Genomic DNA, 20,452 nt, shown 5'->3' with positions numbered 1-20,452 from the left:
TCCTTGGAACTCATCTCATATGGGAAAGTGTGTTGCATTTATTTGTTATATATTTTATATGCCTTATTCTATGTGTAATATTTATTACTCTCTATTTCCTAGGTAGAAATTATTACACGTATTTATTACACTCGCTTGTATCCACAATATATATAAATAGGTGATAGTATTACATATCAATGATATAAGAAATACTCAAAGTATCGGAACAGTCTCTCATATTTCCGATTCTCTCTTTCTTTATCATTTCTACAACTACAAATTTGGGGTAGTGAATAAGTGATTCTTTGGTGACTTTAAATTCGTTAATATTAGCATTTAAATTCATTGAAGATGTTGGAGTAGTTTCTTCTCTCCTTTTCACACTATTCTTAAACATATTCTCTCTTTTCTCATAATTTTTTTATTATTAAACGTTTAATAAAAGAGTATATTAGATATATTTTATCCGTTAGAATAAATTGTTCGACTAAAACCTTGAGTTAAAATGTCATTGAGCAAAAAGCTATATACACTGACATCTGCTCACGCCCTCGTGCTCGTACCTCGTAGTCGCATTCACATTCCACCGCCAGCAAGACACGAGGGTAAAATTGGAATAGCAAAAGTAAATGCGAAAAGAGACCGCTCTCATCCACGGTCCACCCACCCTAAGCGGTGGATCCTTTTGGGAAAAAGCCCAAATGAAATCGCCTCCGTCCATAATGCCTTAAAAAACAAAATAAAATAAATACCAAAGTCAGAAGAAGTGGACGAGGTGCGCAGTATACCTATGACGGCGCACGTTAGCCTCCTCCCGCCCGCCCCCACCTAAGCGGTGGCGTGGCGTGGCTTGGCTTGGTGTCGTCATCAATCAACCCTCTCCTCTCTAGAGAGAGAAAAAGAGGAGAGACAAAACGAGATCTCAAATTCAGCCGCACACTCCTCCACCACTCTTTACTTTAACGCCACCACCACGCTCTCTAACCTACGCACCGTCCCTTATCTTTCGCACCCCCCAACCACCGCCCTAATTAACCCCACCTCTCCTCTCTCTTTCTCTCTCTCTCTTTCCCAACCAAACCTCCTCGATTTCTCGCCGCCACGATCAAACCCTAGATAGATCCATGGCTTCTCCGCCGCCACCGGAGTCCCCTCCTCCTCGTCCTCCGCCGCCGCCGGCGAGCCCACCACAGGCGATCCCGCTCGCCCTCGCCCTGCCAGTCCCTCCTCCGCCGCCGCAATCTCCCCAGAATCAGGAGCAGATCTCCCAGCAAACCCCAGCCACTCCGCCGCCGGAGTCCTCCGCGTCTCAGCCTCCGCCGCCGCCGCAGCAGCTTTCGGCTCCGTCGTCGCGGCGGCTTCCTCCGCCGTGCTGGTCGCCCGACGAGACGGTGGCGCTGATCGACGCGTACCGCGACAAGTGGTACTCCCTCCGCCGCGGCAACCTGAAGGCAACGCACTGGCAGGAGGTCGCCGACTCGGTGGCCTCGCAGTGCCCCGCCGCGTCTCCGGCGAAGACCGCCGTGCAGTGCCGCCACAAGATGGAGAAGCTCCGGAAGCGATACCGCACGGAGCTCCAGCGCGCGAGATCCGTCCCGGTGGCCCGATTCAACTCGTCTTGGGTTCACTTCAAGCGCATGGACTCCATGGAGAAAGGCCCCGCCCCCGCCGTCGTCGTCCCCGTCTCCACCGTGAAGCCCGATCACTCCGACGACGAAGACGACGACGACGACGAAGACGCCGACGAACGCCTCTACGAGGAGCTCAAGTACGGATCGAACCCCAAGGGCGTGGCCGGAAACCCCTACAGGAACGGAACCACCTCCGCGGGAGGAGGGTTCCGGATCAGAATCCCGACGGGGGTGAGCGTGGCTCAGCCGGGGACGACTCCGGCGATGAAGTACGTTCAATCCCCACCGCCGGCGATGAAGTACGCGGTGCCGCTGAACACGGCGGCGGGGATGAGGGCGATGCGGGAGTGCGGGTCCGGGAAGAGGGAGAGGGACGCGGTGGCGGAGATGGTGGGAGCCATCAAGGCTTTGGGGGACGGGTTTGTGAGAGTGGAGCAGATGAAGATGGAGATGGCAAAGGAGATCGAGGCCATGCGGATGGAGATGGAGATGAAGCGCACAGAGATGATCTTGGACTCTCAGCGCCGCATCGTCGACGCCTTTGCCAAGGCCGCCCTTGACTCCGCCTCCTCCGGCAAGAGGAGCAAGAAGCTCAAGCGAACCCCCACCCCCGACCACCCCTGATGGTGAGATTTTATTAACATCCATGGATCAACTCCACTCGTGCTAATCATGTTCCCCTCCTAGTATATTTAGAGATACATATATAAATGCTTTACGTTTCTACTCCTATTCACTATCATGTGTATTCAGAATTAGCCTTTTATTCTTCTCATCTTTAACTCTTTCAACTTTACTTCTCGTGCCTCGAGTTGTGGAATTGAGCTATCAAGACCTCGCTTATGTGCTTTCCTTATGAATGTTAAACAGGGTTTTCTAGTAGGCTAGACACTCTTGCAACTTTAATGTTCTCGATATGACTGAATGTAAAAGCAAGGATTGATAAGATTTGATTGATTGTTTGTCCAGATGTGCAACTTATAATCTCTTTGTTATTAATGTTCCGGTTTCTGACATAAAATTAGTGTCAAAAGTAAAGAACTTGCACAGTTGCTGTGCACTCGGTGTTGTACCTCCAAGTGTTCTGGAACTGCGTAACCTTATCATGGATTTATTACTAATATTTTAACAGGCATTTGCTGCTTCTTTTTTTCTTATTACATGTATTAGAGTTTTGATACTCACAAGAAGCGGAGATAAATTCTTGGCTTTGTTCCATTTTTGGTTCAAAGCTCACAAATACGCTTACGCACTCTCCGATGAGATTTGGCCAAGCCTCTTTCATTCTTGGTAAATTAAATCACCATGGCAAAGATATTCACGATGTTTTTGGTTTCATGAGAATCAAGTGATTATGAGTAATCAAACTTTCAAGAAGCGTAGAATGAATGATCTTCTCTCTTGCCAAGAAGGATGGAGAACTAAACATCGGATATCACTTTTGACTTCTTTACAAACGTCTTAGCATGACTATTAGATTGTGAAATAATCAGACGATATTAAAAGGTCATGCAAATCATTTTGTTCTCATCAATAAGTAGTCATGAACGAATAAAATATGGTAGTTAAGTGCGTCCTATGACGTCAATACCTATTAAGAGCGCATGTCACTAAAACCCCGAATACTCTGAATCCCACATGGTCGTCATTCTAAAATCTTAAAATAGCTAAAAGCCTGAAACATCCTCACCTCTTTTTTTCATATAAGAAATGCAAAATATTACTCTACGCAACTATAGAATGAAAAGAAGAAAAACAGCAGATCAATATAGCAGAAAAAAACAGCAGATCAATATATTCGACTTTGGCTTTTGGTCCCTGAGCTCTTTCAGGTGTACACATGCAAAGCTAATTGTAAATAAAAATATCTAGCAAACCAAAGACCGAAAAAGCTACCATTGGATGAAAACAATCCAATCCAAAATTTAAAATGTCGAATTCTCAATCAGTTTATCATGAGACATCGTCGATACGCCGGAACTTAAGCCAAACGGGTTTGTCCAAGACGGAGACAGTAATGTTACTCCAAGTGTCCATTTTAGTGGGAAGCATGGAGATCTTCTCTGCAACGCCCATGTCCTGAGGAAGAACGGAACCGAAGACAGTGTAGGCTTTGTTCCACTCGACGTGGTTGGCCAAGCTGATGAAGAAATCGGGCCCCGAACCGACCCAAGCTACTGACCCTCTTCGGATCAATGGACAGAATTCCGACGCAACGGGCTTGAATTCCTTTCCATGGGCTTCAAGTGTCCCTTGTATTAATGCAAACGGAGGCCCATACGGAGTCTACCACGTGAAAAGAAACCATGAGACAACGATTGATTTCTTCTTCCTATTTCGTAAAACGTTCGTCTGTCTTTTAGACTCTGGTAATGAGAAACTAGCAACAACATGTCATGTCATCAAATATGTGTCAATAATTTTTAACGATTTTCAGTCGATTTGAATACTTCTTCACAGAACTCTTTTCGAAAGAAACTTAGAGCAAATTAATTAACATCTCTTAAAACAAGATCAGAAAGGTGACACAGAGAACACATACATTTTGAAGATGATTTCCTTGAGAATCCCAGAAGCCACCCCGACTTTCAGCTCGATAAAAGTGGCAGCCCAAAGAGATATGCGACTGTAACAGCTCAAGAATATAGGCAACAGAATGTGGAGCACAATCGGGGAAAAGCTGCAAGGGATTACAAATATAACCAATCAACTGTCAGGTGAGCGAAGATCAATTCTAAATCACAATGTACCTGAACTTTATAGAAAGAAAGAAAAAAATGCGATATGATGATTTTGTGAGTGATTTGATAAAGCCATAGTAAACCATCTGCTTCGAGAACCTGTAAAGAGAGTACTAACTTGTATGCGTAGAACACCGAATTCTGTCTCCAAGGCAACAATATCCTATCAAAGAAAAACAAGGAGACCGATGATAAAATTCAAAATCAACGAAAATCCTATAAGTCAATCGGTCCCCACATCAAAGGAAGACTGAGGCAAATTGTCATCATCAATGGAGGGTTTCACGGAAAATAAATTTATCTGAAAATACCTCTCCTTTTGCAAAGATAAGCCCAGAAGTCCACATGACATAATCAGTGGAATCGCGCAAATCAGGTTCCAAGGAGTTCGTTTGTTTCTTCAACCAGCACTGCAAATGAGCACAAGGGAAAAAAATGGCGTCTTTTTTAAACCTTAATAGGTGCATCACTTGATCAAGAGCAACTGAGTGTGATCATATTACAGACAGAATTTGATTTTTAAGTAATTGCGTTTCTTCAAAGTTTGAACCTTTTCTCATTATTGTTATTATAATTAGTCTAAAACAATGCATATGCACACACATCACAAATTCTATGAATTCATTCTTGTCGTAAAGAGAATTTCACAACCTAAAACTTCAAAACAAGTGTGAGTTATATGATGTCAGAGAAACACTCAGATAAAACAACATGGAACGTGATTCAGGGCCTGAATAGAGACAGACAATAGTAGAAACAAAACGACAAGAAATCATACCTCACCAAATCTGTCTCCACAAGCCTGTCTGTCACCACAAAATACCCACGAATCGCACAAACAAGGCTGGTCATTGGGACACATTTTCTTGCAGGCCAAACAACAATCCTCGGAAGAATTGAGCTTAAAGTTAGAACCCCAATTCACGGCCTTACCCCAGAGCTCCAAATGCTCAATTCCTCTGCAACACGTCTCAGCGTTTTCGCTCGCGTCGTTTGAGACCGACGATGGGGTTGTTTCCACGGTTTCGCTTCCACTGGGGAATGAAGACGCAGAGAGGTAAGAGTAGACCATGCAGCAGGAGATCACGCCCATTAGGAAGAGTGTCAGAAGAGATAAACGACCGGCTTCTTTGTCCGTATGCCTTCGTCCCATTTTCTTTTTTTCTAGTTTATTTCGTTGATTACTACGTTTGTTCAAGTCGACGAGGAAGCGGAGGTAATTGGAAGCATTGATCGGGAAAGGAGGCCCTTGAGAGAGAGAGAGAGAGTTGTAGCGTGTAATATAGACACGTGTAGAATAAAAATAAAAAATCAAATAAAAAAGATTTTCTTTTCTGTTTTATGACAAGAGTCTACGGCAGGGACAACAGAATTCTCTTATTTGTACGAGGTTATGCTAATAATGGTTTAATGAAAAGATAAATGTGTATCATATAGACTTTATATGTGATTAGGCTTTTTGTCGTGATGAGATTTTCCTTGTTTTCCGTTTTTTTAGGTATTTTATTCCCACTAAATATTTTTTTTATTATTTTAGGATAAACGGACCAACTTGATCTTGAACAAGGTTCGTGTTATTGTTACCATTGGCGTATCAAGACTTCAGTTTTGGGGGTAAATCGTTCACCGGAGGGGAAACCGAATGGTATTTCAACAACAAAAAGGAAATCGGTATCAGCAGAAAACCGTTTACCATAGAGGAAACTGACAAAAAATATAAAAAATTGATGGGTATTCAAACAAATATTTTACAAAAATAAACATATTTTTCATAGTTTATACTACTGAATACATGATATCAATTTATCATCACAAATAATCATATTCATCATTAAATCATTATATTCATCTCAAGAACATCATTCATCATCATTAAAACATCATAAGCATCATTAATATCTCAAGAACATCCACACAAGAACGTCATTATCATCATTAAATCATCATCTACAACATCAAAAAACTCAAATTCGGATTAAAAATTAACATTTTAATTCGGATTAAACTAAAAATACATAGAAAACCATACAAAACAACCAATAAACTCATATTGATTGCTCAAACCCTTGAAATCTTGGATTAGTAAAAATAAATTATCAAAAACATGAAGAAAAAAAACCCCTCAAAATTTGAGAAACCTCCGAAGCTTACCTACCGAAATCCAATGAAAGATGACCAAAAAAAAAAGCTGCGACGAACAAAAACCACCGGAAAGCACCAGAAAATTAGAAGGAAAACGGTTACTAGCGAACCATTGTCGGTCCTCTCTTGTAAGGCGGTTTTCTGTTGATTTCCGCAGAAAGTCAAACCCTGGTCTTGAGGATATGAGCCACCGAGTCCGGTGAGATATTGGTAAGTTTATGAAGCTAGCTTCTACAGCAATCTACATATATCCCTGACCACGGGTCCTTTAAGACCCAAGGTTTTCCACTGAGTCCGGTGAAATATTAGTAAGTTTATGAACCTAGCTTCTACAATAATCTACATATATCATCGATCACTGGTCCTTTAAGGGACAGGGTTTTTGCCTTCTTGGATGAGTCAAACACCCCACAAGTAGTTCGTCTCTATGTAGAGATTGTTCTCCACCGCGCACCAAATCTCAACCTAAAGAGCAAGACACTTGTCTGTCAATTGAGAGAGTCAAACTTTGTTATACTATTGGGATGAACCAACTACATATTTCATCGAGTCTCGAGCTACCAAAACACGCACCACTACTCTCCATGTTTTCTCACACACTGCAGCATCAACGTTGTCTTTCAGGCTTTCAGCAAGCAACAGTCTCCAGCATCCACTCATCTTCGATGTAGGATTTTCTACGTCTTTGACAAGAACTTCTCTGAAGGTCTCAATGAACCACCACGTATCTTACACCATGTCATTTTTTTTTCTTCTATTGGTTCTCTTAGATGAGACAATTTTGGTCCTACTAACAAGCCCATGCAAGACCAAAGAAATTCTTCACATCTCGAGTGGAAAGGAATTCAATATCTAAATTACATATATTTGTGTCGTTCGATCCAGCTATCAAGGTTCAGAAGCTCACCAAATATTTTACGTCGGTTGCAATAAAAAATAGCATGTCAAAGGGCTTTTATCAAGTGATCACAAAATAAGCCAAAATTACTCAACCTATTCAACTGTCTCATAAACTGTTACGATAGCTAATATGAAAATTAACAAGTTATCAACAAAAAGGGAACAAATATGGATAATAAATGAACACACAAGTTGGTGACCCAGTTCTACAAGTCATGCCTACGTATGGGGGGTTTTTGCTCGTTGGAAAGAAATTGATTACGATAACGTGATATAATAAAGTTTACAATCAACAGCTCATTCGCTAGCTACACAACCTACATGTATAAATTTAGAGAGAATAATTTTCTACTTATTATATTGATATGAGAGGAGAGATCCTCTATTTATACAAGAGGAAATTGATTACACAATTATGTCTTTACATGAGAAATAGTAAAGGCAATCTACGAAATATACAAAGCATGGAAAATAGAGATAGTTCAACTTTCAAAGTGAAAGTGGGTGAAAGTGCAACTTCCAAAGAGAGTCTTGGGACTCATGAACTTCCTTTTTTCTACACTCCCCCTCAACCTTGATAGTAAATGTTGAGCAAATCGAGCTTGGATAGAAGTTCGTTGAAGATTGCATGATGGAGAGGTTTGTTGAGGATGTCGGCGACTTGATGTCGAGTTGAAACATATTTTGTGGAGTTAGTCTTAGCCTCGATCTCCTTGTTGATGTTTGGTTTGGTCGTGTTGGACTGAATTCTTCACAATACTCAGTGCAGCTTGATTATCAAATAACATCTTGATAGGACCGTCGAGCTTTGATTTTGAGATCATCCCTTATACTTTTTATTCATATACATTCACATACTCCACTCGTGAAATATCGTAGCTCGGCTAACGCACTGCTCCAAGCTACTACTGTTTCTTTTTTACTTCACTAAGTTACGAGGTTACCCTAAACATAGGTACACATCCCCGAGGTGGATCTATAATCTAGCAATGATCCCGCCGAATCTGCATTTGTGAACACTTCTACACCGCGCGGCTATGATGCTTCTTGAACCAGAGACCGGCACCGGAAGGATTTAAGATATTGAAGAATTCTCATTACGACTTCCTGGTGTAGTTCAGATGGGTTATTCATGAACCGAGTGACTAAGTTTACTGAGAAACTTATGTCAGGTCGGGCATAAGTAAGGTAGATGACCTTCCCAACGAGTTGTTGATACCTTTGTTTGTCTGTGGCAACTTCGGTAGTTCAAGCTGAGAGCTTGATGTTTGGATCCATGGGAGTTTCAATCAGTTTGGAGCCAAGCATGCCTATTTCTTTGAGAAGATCAATCGTATATTTTGTTTGAGAAACAGTGATAATTTTTTTTAGATCGAGCTACTTCCATATCGAGAAAGTATTTTAGGTTTCTGAGGTCCTTGACTTCAAACTCCGACGAAATAATCCATTTCAGTCTTGTAATTTCCTTGAGATCATCTCATGTGATGACAATGTCATCAACATAGACACTCAGAATGGTATGTTTTTCTCGAGGTAAGATCTTTGAGAACAATGTATGATCCGTCTGACTCAGCACATATTTTCAATTCTCGAGTACGCGAGCAAACTTCTCAAACCACGATTGCGGTAACTGTTTAAGCTCGTATAGAGATTTCTTGAGCTTGCAAACTTTGTTTGGAGGTTGATTGTTGTTGAAGCCCGGAGGAATTTTCGTGTGTACTTCTTCTTCTTCTAGCTCACAAGGGAGGAATGCATTCTTCAAATCGAGCAAGAATAAGGGTCAGTACAAGTTGGCGGCTAAGGAGAACAGAACTCGTATGGTGTTAAATTTTTCCACCGGAGCAAATGTCTTCTAATAATCAAATGCGTAAGCCTGAGTATATCCTTTGTGTTCAGCCTTTTCACAGCTCCATCGTGATCGTTTTTATGGTGAAAACCATCTGCATCCAACCGTTCGTCTACTTGGTGGAAACTCAGTGATTTCCCAAGTGTTATTCAGCTCAAGAGCACAAATTTCATCGTGGGTGGCAGCTCTCCAACCTAGGATTTGAAGAGCTTCTTCAACTGAGCTTGGAATCTTCTCTTCATCTATTTTGGACACATAAGCTTGATAGCTTGGAGAGAGGTTCCCATAGTACACATAACCTTCATTCATGCATGGACCACGTGAACGAGCAAGTTTCCTCAAGAAAATTGGTAATTCTGAGAGTGAAGAACTATAACCTTGCTCGGTGATATCAGTGTCCAGAGTTGGGGAAGGATCAACAGTGCGAGCTTGTGCCTGACCTAATGGGGTGTTCGAGCTAGTGGGATTGATAGTTGAAGGGATGAGTTTGGAGTTTGATAAGGGATCGATGGATTTGATTTAAAGGGATGTGTCGAGTTCGAAGGCTGAAATGAGCTTGAAGATGTCTCTGAAGGGATGATTGGGATACTCAACCAATTTTGAGAGTCGTATGATTTGTTCTCCCTCTGACTATCAGAATTGGGAAAGTAGGGGTTCAACTCAGGGAATGCTACATCATTATAGATGATGAATGTTCTAAGGTTCATATCATAACACTTTTATCCCTTTCGAGTGGATGAGTAACCGGGAAAGATGCATTTGGTGGATTTAGGGTCGAGTTTTCCCTTATCGTATGAGTGATCAAAGTGAGCCAACGACCTTAGGACGAATAGTATAGATGAGTCGTGTTTTGGGAAATTTTGTGAGTAAGATATGAATTAGAGTTTTGAAATATAAAACATGAGAGGGCATACGGTTGATAAGGTAGGTGGTTGTAAGAACGGCTTCTCCCCAGAAGCGAACTGGAACGTTCGAGGTGAACATGATGACTCGAACAACTTCAAGAAGATGACAGTTTTTCCGCTCATTTATCTCATTTTGTTATGGAATGTTTACACAAGAACTAGTATGAATGAGTCTCTTGAGTTCAGAAGAACGACTCAAGTTCCGAGTTGAAGTAATCCCGGGCATTATCGGTGTGGACTACTTTGATTGGAATATTGTTGTGGAACTTTTTGAAGAGGTCGATGGTTTCTAATTTTGTGTTTCATAAGGTAGACTCAACTAAGTCTTGTATGATCATCTACAAAAAATAGAAACTAACGAGCTCCTGTAATATTTTCAACTCTATATGGCATTATGAAAAATCCGTCCACAAGTGCACGTAGTCGCAAAAGTAGTACAAAAGTAGTGTCTCATATTTTCTTGTTATTGATTGAAAAGCTTTTAAGTTGAATAAAAATAATAAAAGTTTTGTTTGCGAAGTTTTACAGAAGGTGTTTACAATTCTTTGAATTATATATAATAATTATAAGGTGCATGAGTACATATTATTTACATATTTTAAAAAAAATGTTGGCTTTCGAACAAGTAATAAGTTAATAAAATAGATAAAAATAAAATATGTTGGAAGTTTTAATGTTCTATGTTGAAATTAATTTAATTTTTTGCATTAAATTTATATTCATGAATGTGTCATTTCATCAAAGATATTTACTATAATTATCTATTATTTATTTTTATACATACAAAATTAGGATTTAGACAATGTAAACCAAATTCAAGAATTTATTAAATATTTAATTTTGAACTAAATTAAAGCTTATTATATTAGCAAAATCCATCGAGCAACCCGCAACAACGTGCGAGTATTTTTCTTGTTATTGATATAACTAGATAAATTGGTAATAGAGAATTATGCATAATGTAAAACATCCGTTCCTATAATGATATGGGATCGAACCCTTCTCAGCGGCTCGCTTCCTTGATGGATTCGACGTGGTCTCTGTTTCCCCACTCCAGTCTCTTCACAGCGAGTCTGTCGGAGAGTGGCGGTTCAATGTTTGAAGCGACGTTTTGGGTCAAGAGTTCGAGTCTCCGTTAGTGGCGACAACGAGGTCGGCATGTTGAACGGAGCCCATTGAGCAAATCTCTGCACAGCCACAACCCAAATCTCTGCAGAGCACCGACCACACGTCATTGCACCCGCCGCTACCACAAGTCATCGCACACGTTCGCACACCACAACGAGTCTCTAGAGAGTTGGAGGAGGGAGGTCGCCAGTGAGGGATACGGAGACGGGAAGCGAGTCTGTGGAGAATCCATTGGTGGCTTTGGAGTGGTCCATTTAGCTCTATCGGACAATTCCAAGCCTTCGCTTTCTTTCAAGGTTCGTTCTTTATCCATTCTCAGGATTTTCAATCGTAGTATTTTCTTTAGAATCTCGTTTCGGAAATGACATGGCTCTGTGATCAAACCTTAAAAAATGTTTTATTTTTTACTTTTTTTTGGTAACCTGGGTATAAAGAAAATGCTACTTTTTATGTGGAAATTGAGTATTATGAACCAAACTCTTGCGTGCAGCAATTTGATTGGCTGATATTCTTTTTTTATCTATTTTTTTTTCCTTTTTTTCTCTGGATAGAGAGCGAGATCAAATGGGTTTTTCTATCTTTTTTTTTTTTTTTTTTGTGTTTAAAGGTATTTTTGTCAAATGGCGGACTAGATATCTAGCCCAAATAGTCCTCTATTTTAAAATTATAGCCCAATTATTAACATATGTAGGAAAGTAACCAATTTTTTATAATAGCATTCAAATAATACCCTTAAGAGTTGTTATTATTAACTATCAGAGTAAATAATATTAACGGTAACAAGAAAAATAGTAAATCCCATTACCTGTAACAAGAACAAAAGTAAATCTTATTAACTGTAACAAGAGCAGCAATAAATCTTATTAATTTTCATCTCTTCAGTCTCCAGCACCGGAATCGGAGTTTTCATCAAAGTTTCAAACGGAGAAACCTTAACCCTACCTTCAAACGGTCGGATCTGTGCAGCTGCAGGACTCGCTGATGTTCGAGATCGTTTCCGGAGGAGCATCATCAAGGTTAATCGAATTAACATTCAATGTAAATCTGATTAACTATCACAATTAATATGCAAAACTGAACTTGCGACCTTCAAACGGCCGGATCTGCGCAATCGCGAGACTCGCCGATGTTCGAAATCGTTTTCGGAAGAAGTTCGTCACTGTTAATAAGATTAACTGTGACAAACCGTTAATCAAATTAACTGTCACAGTTAATCCGATTAACTGTCGAACAAAAAACTCTAGAATATGAAATCGCACCTCCACCGCCTTTGAGTTCGACACGCGCTTTAACTCCGCATTCGGCGACCCGAGGAACAACCACGTCAGAATCCACTAGTACAAAAAAGACCTTTGGGTGCGACTTTTTTCGCACCCTAAAGTCAATTTTCGCACCCATATCATTAGGTGCGACTTTTCCGCACCCGAAAGTCCGCACCTAAAAGTCTTGGGTGCAAAAAGTCGCACAAAGTCTTGACTTTCGGGTGCGACATTTAGGTGCGACTTTCCGCACCTAAAGTCGCACCTAAAAACTCACCAAAAAAAAATTAAAAAAAATGGCGACATTTAGGTGCTTCTCTTCGAGAGGGACCGGATCTCCGTCGCCGCTCCTCGCCGCTCCTCTTGCGACCAGCTCCACAGCTTCCGAACCAGGGATACACACACACACGCACACTCAATTACCATACACACACATACACACCCACACACAAAAAAAAACACATTTCTTCTCGGCCCCTTCCTTCTCGGTCCGCGCGTGTCCAGTGGTGAGTCTCGGTGGTTGGCTGGGTCGTGTGGATGAGGGGTCGGCGATTTCTTCTCGGCCGGTGCTCGGTGGTCGGATCGGAGCCGACGGCGGGGGTGCGAGAGGCGAACCAGGTCTACAGACCTACAACAAGAAATAGAGGGAGACAAAGTTAGAGAGAGAGTCGGACAGAGAGAAAAAGAGAAAAGGATTGGAAACTCACCTAAGGTCCGGCGGCGGCGGGGGGGCTCAGCTCGGTGACACCGCTCCAACTCGCGGCCTCCTTGCTTCTTCGGGGTCACAGCTCGCGCACGGACAAAAGAAGAAGAAGATGGGAAAAGAGAGAACTCGGAGAGAGAGAGGCTCAGGTTGATTTCTTTTATATCATGACCTAGAATTTGGGTGCGACTTTTCGCACCCAATGATCAGTGTCAGTACCTTTGGGTGCGACAAAGTCGCACCTAATAGTATTTAAAAAAAAAAGAAGGGGAAAATTTGACCGCTCAAATGTTTTAAAACTATAGGTGCGACTAAGTCGCACCTTATAGTTTTGATGAAGCATTGGGTGCGATTAAGTCGCACCCAAAAGTTTTGACGGACTTTTGGGTGCGAAAAGTCGCACCCAAAGTTTAAAAAATCAGCGAAAATTTTTATATGCTTGTTTGAGTTTTGGGTGCGACAAGTCGCACCTGAAAGACTCATTTGGTGCGAATTTTGGGTGCGAAAAATCGCACCCGAATGTTTTCCGCACCGAAAAATAGTATTTGTAGTAGTGATCAACCTCGGAACCACCGGTGAGGAGAACCGGTGCGAGCTTCTCCGGAAGGGACACGAGGCGGTGGCGATCGACTTTGGAGCTCCTTCTTTGGCGTCGGCGACAACGAATCTCCGGCGAAGATCCGGTGGGTCGCAGAGGAAGATTGTAGTGTGGTGTTTGGGTGTGGATGTAGTGTTTGGATGTTTGACTGTGGGAGAAAAAGTATTTTTGAGACTTTAATCAATGTTGACTATCTTTTAAAATAAATTGATAGTTTGGCTACTATTTTAATCTTTCCTCTTAATAGAGGCTACATACTAATAAATCTCTTTGTCAAATTACACATAATTATCAAATTTAATATTTTTACCCTTTTTTTTAATTTCCATTAGTCCAACACATAGTTTCCCAAATTCGCCATAAGTAATCTCATGATATAGATAATATCATCATCATTTTTTTTTTTTTTTTTTTTGCTAAGGTACTTCGTCTAAAAGGACTCTAAAAGGAACCACACTACTGATTGCACGTGTAGCTTCTACTAGGGTGTGTGTGTATATATATATATCTATTATATATATAATATAATAAGCGCAAATCCGAAAACACTGTTCACAAGCGATCTACCAATTATATTACGACATGTAAGCCAATTCCGAAATGACTGTTCACACCTCCCTTTGAATACAAACCGTTTTATTTTATTTTTACTTTGTCACCTTTCGTTTGGGGTTTGTACGGTTTCATTGGCTTCACCATTTTCTCTCGTCGTCTCTTTCTTCTATATCTCTTTCTTCTTCGTTGCTCTTCGCCGCCAGTGAAACACTCGCCATTATTGGCTCGCGCATCATCGTCGGACATCGTTTCCGCTCCGCTTCTCGGTGAGTTCAACGACCTCGTATATGTCTCCTGGTCTTCTTCTATATTGGTTGATTTAGGATTTCTTGTTGGAATTGTGTGATTGGTAAGAAGTGCTTTATAACTTGGGGTTTTCAGATTTGATATGGTTTTTGCTCGGGTTTTCAGATTTTATATAGGTTTTCCTCGAATTTACTTTTAAATTGGGGCTTTCGAAGTGGTTTATAAATTCGGGTTTTCAGATCTCATATGGGTTTTGCTCGAATTTAAGTTGAAATTTAAAGTTGCAGATATGGAGAGAAATTTACCCGACATGTGCAGGGGAATCATTTCATTCCTAACACTGTTTTTGTTGACTGCACAGCCGACACTGCTGTGGCTGGCTATTACCAAGATTGGTTGCGTAAAGGCATTCATGTGGTCACTCCGAACAAGAAGGCTAAATCTGGACCGCTTGATCAGGTACTGTAAAGCTTCATATCCAACCATAATATAAACTTAGAAATAGGTTATTAATTTTATATAGGTTTTGCTCGAATTTTCTTTTAATTTGGGGTTTTCATTCTTGTTCATTCGTGTTTAATTGCTGTTGTTTTTTTTTTAAATAAATAAGCTTTATACTGGGTTTGGAACTAAGTAAATAGAGTTGTATGCCTGTAACAATGGAAGATGTGTAGGATTGGCTTTGCATTCTTGGCTGGCAGAAATTACCTTGGGCTTTTTGTCAGTTCAGTGCCAAAATAAGAGGTGTTTATGTTTTGTTTTGTGTTGATGATTTAGGTAGGAATCAGAAGCTGTTGGTGATTTTAAATGCTAACATGTATGACTTTTTAGTGGTCTTAGTTTTGATGTTTATACATATTCCTATGTTGGGATGTTAGGTTACTGACTGAATTTTTTAATTTCCTATCAGTAATTCTGAAATATAAAAGAACATCAGTTTTAACTTAGGACTGCTCTGTTTCTAATGTGTCCGTTGTCATTGTGACAAGTTATCAGTGATTAAATCACAGAGAATTCAAAGGTTTGTGGGTGGTCAAAATTTTGAACACTGCAAAAAGTGAATTAGTTTGTGTTTGTGTATTCAAGGGCCTCAAACCATTGAGAAAGTGGATGTTGTTCTTGTAGGTTTTGAAGGACTTTCTTGGCACCGCTGAAGCCGTAATTCGCTCGCTAAAATCCTTGTATTCAGAAGTGGTGAGTTTGGTTCTAATTTTTTTTTAATGGGTTCTGAACTAAGTAATTAACACGGGTCTTTTGTCAGTTCAGTGCCAAGAGTGGCCTTTTTATCAATAGAATCTCTTCAATATGTCAAAGAATGAGAATACCCTAATTTTTATGTGAATAACTTTATATTACAAGATTCGATCAACAAAGAAAAATTATATTACAAGATTTTGAACAGATTTCTTACCTTTTTTCCATCATCGAATTTCATCATCTTACATGAAATTGATCAATCGGAAGGAATCAAGTCTTGCTTGCTCGTGAAATTGATCCCAAATCTTTGATTATTGAGGTGTGTTTCTTTTCCCATTATATAAGGAGAAAATTTGTACAGTTGTCTCTTATGTGATCATGCAGTAGTATAATGATATAACAATCCCCTACACCGTGGTTTAAATCTTTGTACCTTGACTTTCTTTTTGCATGCTTATGTCAAGGGACTAATGATTGCAGTCATACCATTTACTTCAAAGGTATAATTATATATGATCTAGAATGCAAACTTTGGTTCTGAATTTAGGTGTTGGGATTTACGCTCTATAAATTGCAGATTCTAGAACCATGCCAAAGCAGTCTAGCATATCAACCACCCAATCCTTGGACGATGGGCATTCTCGGATTGCTTGCTGAGATATATTCTATGCCTAACCTGAAAATGAACCTGAAGTTTGACATTGAGGTACAGTTTTTGTTGTTGGAATTTTCGCATGTCTTTCCCCACCTACATAATATTGGTGCTCATAATTTTATCCGTCTCTTTTTACTCAACCCAATTGATTTGTCTCAGGTTTTGTTCAAGAACCTTGGGGTGGACATGAAAGAGATAGCTCCAACTTCTCTTCTTAAGGATTGCAAGAGAGAGGTTGAAGGGAATCCTGATTTTTCTAATAAAGATGTTGGGGCATCTCAATCACCGATGGTATCTGAAGTTAAAACAGGGATAATGGCTCCGCTAAATCAAGTTGAGTTACCACTTGAGGTTGCTCCTTCATCGAATTCTGCTGGTCATAATCATTTGATGTCTCAGGTTGGATATGCTAGATTGTTCTATTGAAGGGGTTTTCCCTGTACATTCCCTTGCAAATTTTTTTCATGCAGCAGCTTGTATTCTGATTTTTTTTTTTTAAATATTATAAGTCAGAATCCGAAATCACTATTCATAAGGTTTTTATCCAATTATAATACGACACGTAAGCTTTATTTTTTCTTTTTTGTTTTGTATTTTGTACGCTCAGTAACCACGTTGGGCGTTTTTTGTTTTTATTTTTATTTTTATTTTTTATTTTTTATTTTTTTTATCTTGGCTTAACTTCTTTGAATAATCTACAGGCGAACGAGGAGTTACCACCTCTGAAGCGTTTTTTTCTTGGTTGAAACGTCGTCTTTTTTTCTGGAATCGCTTCTTTCTAGAGACCATTGTTGAATAAAAAAAGAAAGAAAAAATACGCCATCTCTTCTTGCTACGATTTTGTTCTTCTAGAGGTGGGTTAACTAAATGTTTCGCTTTGTTCTTTATTCATAACGAAAGTGCTCATGTTTTTTTCTTTGTGAACAAACAGTTTCGCAAGAATGGGTATGCTTTCCCACCATTGTTGCAAAACAAAGCGTTTTTTTTTCTTCGTACTATCTGGCTCATCTTCAATCATCCCCGATTCGATCTCTCTTCAGACAGATTTTAGGCCGTAATTTGTAGCCAAGGAGTTCACTCTGTATATTCCCAAGCCATTCAGAGCAGCAATATCATTGTATCATCTGGAGCAAGAACGGTCTTGTAATGCTATTCATATGTGAGGAAAAGCAATCAAATTTCTCAACAATTTAATGATTTGATCTTAATGTAAAATATATTTTTCCAGTCTTTAATTCTGTTAATCACTCTTTATCTTTGGTGATGATCATGTGGTTGTTCAACCCGCTTCTCTCTCTGTTTCATCAATCCACAGATGTCACTCTTTTGTTGAAGCAACGGTGTGAGAAAGATAAAGGGAAAGATTGGCATAAGATTACCCACATCCCTGAAATCATGTTCCAGTAAAGCAACATCTGATTCTTATTAAAGGTAAATTATGCATTTATTATTTTTCAATTTGTCTGATAAGTTATATACATGCTATGACTCTCCCTTACCATTTAAATTTTATTAGACTCTAATGCTGGTTTATTTGTTCGTAAAGGGACAAAGGAAGCCCGTGCCTTTGCATAGTGTTATGGTTCTGGAGGTCAACCAGTACTTGGAGAACGTTCCAGCACGTGGTGTCGATGATTCTCATGATTAACGATAAGGTTTGTGGAATCGATTTTGAATTGTTATTATTAAATTTGACGTGCTTGGTCTGGGAATCGAAGGACGGGAATGATAAAATGCTAGGTTTGAGAACTTAAGAACTGGATTTATTATTACGGTTACTCTGATTTTTATTATTAATTGGGTATATTCTGTATACAGTGATTTTTTTAAAACTGGACTCGTCAATTGACGTTTTTGGAATCAAGTATGGGTTGGGGTTTTACTTCAGTGTTTCTTTTGTTGAATTGATTGATTTTGGTTTTGAAGATCCATAACTATATAAAGCTGATAAACTTACTGAGTGTAGAATCAATTTGAATTGTGATTCTTGAATTTGAAGTGCTTGATCTAGGGATTGAAGGACTGGGATAGTAAAACGTTAGGTTTGAGAGCTAAGAACTGGGTTTACTGCTATGACCATTGTGCTTTTACTTGGGTTTCTTCTATTAAGACTTATTTTTTAATTGGACTTGGTAATTGAGATTTTTGAAATTGTTTCTCTTGCGGAATGGTGATCACTCGCGCTGATAGAGAATGACATCTCTGTCCTTGTGAGTGTTTTTGTATTCTCGCTGATATAGATGATTAGCTTACGAATAATCTCACATTAAGCTTACATTTTCTCTTCTCTTTAAGGGTCCATTTACTCTTATATATCAGTAACATCATGTAACATCATTTGGTTGGAGCCAAAAAAAAGTGCATCAGAACGGAACTTACGGAAAAACGCTGTCAAGATTCAAACTTCCAAGCCGATTTCGCGACAAGATTATTGTGCGAGTGAAATCATTGTATAAAGGTGGGCGAGAAGAAATTGGAGACTGGTGAGAAGGCTTTCACACATATTCTAAACAAAGCAGAGCCACATATCATTGAAGTAGGTAGCTTTTTTTCTTTCTTTTCGAAGCTAATGTTTTGGTTTGTCCGATTACATTTTACCATTGACTCATTGTCGACTGCTTTGAAGGTCATATTTTTTCATTGACTCATAAAAAGTTTGGGCTGAATTGAATCTGTTGGTTCGTTGAGCTAAAGGTCTAATTTTTTTCCTAAAATTTTATTGGTAAACCACAACGGTATTTCTTATTTTGCAGAATCTTACATTGGCAAATATTGTCATGGTTGAGTTTTATAGGTGTGTTACTTTCTTGTACAAAGACTAAAATTCCATAATAAAAAATCAGGTTCATTGGGATTAAATCTTATTTTGTTTTTGTTAAGATGCGCTCACTTGCATATTTTACAGTTTGAAGTTAGCTTTATTCTTTCAAAATAAAGTTTACTTTAATTACACAATTTCTTTTACTCAACCTCATGTATTTTATCTTATTCCTTATGCAGCGCTGCCTTTGCTGGGCTCTGGTGCGACTGTGCTCGATACCAACTGACATCAAGTCTATCTCTCTCTCTCTCTCAATTTTATTTTGAATTCACATTTTTTTTTTATCAATTGAATTCACAGTTTCTTGGATGTCCTTTGTTGCTTGCCCCAGAAGCATATTACTAGAAACTAGGTTATTTTAATAACAAATGTACATCATTCCAATCTAAAGCATATTACTCGAAACTAGGTTATTTTAATAACAAATGTACAACTTGATATATTCTATATAAAGATGCTGTAATAGTAAAATAAGTCTGTGTGAATAGTAATCATTTCCTCTTCTTATGTAAAGCAATGGTGCAAAATAACCGAAAGTTCATAAATATTTCGAAGATCATGGTACTAATGCTTCTTCTACATTACAATGATGCTTTTAGATTGCGCTAAGAAACAATTAGCTCCTGCACCATATTGGACCGTCGAGCTCATTGTGTATGGCTTTGCGGAAGAGGAGGGAGGTTTATCAAGATCGAAAATTCTAGAGACGAAGAATCAAAATCTATTACTCTTACTTAATTTGATTTTTTTTTTCTTTTATAGTTCTATTATGGAATATTTTACTCCCACGATCATGGATATTACAATTTCATATTATTTTTCAATTGAATTTTACATTGACGAATATTGGTAAAACTCTTTAACAAGATGTATTAAGAGGTCATACCACTATTTTAAAATAAATTTATCAATTAATATCTGTAGTCACCACGTGCGAAGCACGTTCTACATCCTAGTATATATATATATATATATATATATATATATATATATATATATATATATATACATACTAGGTGAGTTGCCTATGTGCCACGCAAGCGTTAGTTTTAACAGTTTATGTGAAAAATGATAATAAAAAAAAAATAAGTGATTTGTCACAGATATTCATAGATTTTTTAATCTTCACACATCATTACGCAC

At 39.1% G+C, this 20,452-nt stretch overlaps 3 protein-coding genes across 3 annotated transcripts; 2 read left to right on the top strand and 1 right to left on the bottom strand.

Annotated features, from left to right (window-relative positions):
• The first annotated feature begins 546 nt into the window (after window positions 1-546).
• On the top strand, window positions 547-2,581 carry LOC149390415 (Alcohol dehydrogenase transcription factor Myb/SANT-like family protein). Its single transcript, XM_089619284.1, has one exon. It carries the CDS (start codon window positions 1,107-1,109, stop codon window positions 2,235-2,237), a length of 1,131 nt encoding a protein of 376 aa, XP_089475410.1. The 5' UTR covers window positions 547-1,106; the 3' UTR covers window positions 2,238-2,581.
• A 773-nt stretch (window positions 2,582-3,354) lies between these two features.
• Window positions 3,355-5,658, bottom strand: LOC149390414 (uncharacterized). Its single transcript, XM_089619283.1, has 5 exons — window positions 5,133-5,658; window positions 4,666-4,764; window positions 4,473-4,517; window positions 4,156-4,293; window positions 3,355-3,899 (listed from the first exon to the last, which is right to left on the bottom strand). The coding sequence occupies exons 1-5, from the start codon at window positions 5,505-5,507 to the stop codon at window positions 3,567-3,569; spliced, it is 990 nt and encodes a 329-aa protein (XP_089475409.1). The 5' UTR covers window positions 5,508-5,658; the 3' UTR covers window positions 3,355-3,566.
• A 10,633-nt stretch (window positions 5,659-16,291) lies between these two features.
• Window positions 16,292-19,856, top strand: LOC149390413 (uncharacterized). The gene is made up of 9 exons (XM_089618595.1): window positions 16,292-16,333; window positions 16,411-16,539; window positions 16,648-16,887; window positions 17,190-17,342; window positions 17,420-17,647; window positions 17,804-17,919; window positions 18,035-18,143; window positions 18,784-19,024; window positions 19,489-19,856. The coding sequence occupies exons 1-4, from the start codon at window positions 16,304-16,306 to the stop codon at window positions 17,232-17,234; spliced, it is 444 nt and encodes a 147-aa protein (XP_089474721.1). The 5' UTR covers window positions 16,292-16,303; the 3' UTR covers window positions 17,235-17,342; window positions 17,420-17,647; window positions 17,804-17,919; window positions 18,035-18,143; window positions 18,784-19,024; window positions 19,489-19,856.
• Window positions 19,857-20,452: the final 596 nt, after the last annotated feature.

The sequence above is a fragment of the Urtica dioica genome, chromosome 7 (assembly GCF_054948205.1).
Source record: "Urtica dioica subsp. dioica isolate 48M chromosome 7, U.dioica_male_clone48M_v1_H2, whole genome shotgun sequence".
NCBI classification, from domain to species: domain Eukaryota; kingdom Viridiplantae; phylum Streptophyta; class Magnoliopsida; order Rosales; family Urticaceae; genus Urtica; species Urtica dioica.
Note: the sequence above shows the minus strand (reverse complement) of the source record. Positions and strands in the feature narration are given on the sequence as shown.

What these genes read in the sequence shown, in the direction of transcription:
- LOC149390415 (XM_089619284.1), top strand. Translation starts at nt 1,107, where the DNA reads ATGGCTTCTCCGCCGCCACCGGAGTCCCCTCCTCCTCGTCCTCCGCCG.
- LOC149390414 (XM_089619283.1), bottom strand. Translation starts at nt 5,507, where the DNA reads ATGGGACGAAGGCATACGGACAAAGAAGCCGGTCGTTTATCTCTTCTG. An exon ending in GTGGAGACAGATTTGGTGAG is followed by an intron (nt 4,765 to 5,132) that starts GTATGATTTCTT and finishes GCTCATTTGCAG; the next exon opens with TGCTGGTTGAAGAAACAAAC. An exon ending in TTATCTTTGCAAAAGGAGAG is followed by an intron (nt 4,518 to 4,665) that starts GTATTTTCAGAT and finishes TTTCTTTGATAG; the next exon opens with GATATTGTTGCCTTGGAGAC.
- LOC149390413 (XM_089618595.1), top strand. Translation starts at nt 16,304, where the DNA reads ATGATTGCAGTCATACCATTTACTTCAAAG. An exon ending in TCATACCATTTACTTCAAAG is followed by an intron (nt 16,334 to 16,410) that starts GTATAATTATAT and finishes TATAAATTGCAG; the next exon opens with ATTCTAGAACCATGCCAAAG. An exon ending in ACCTGAAGTTTGACATTGAG is followed by an intron (nt 16,540 to 16,647) that starts GTACAGTTTTTG and finishes GATTTGTCTCAG; the next exon opens with GTTTTGTTCAAGAACCTTGG.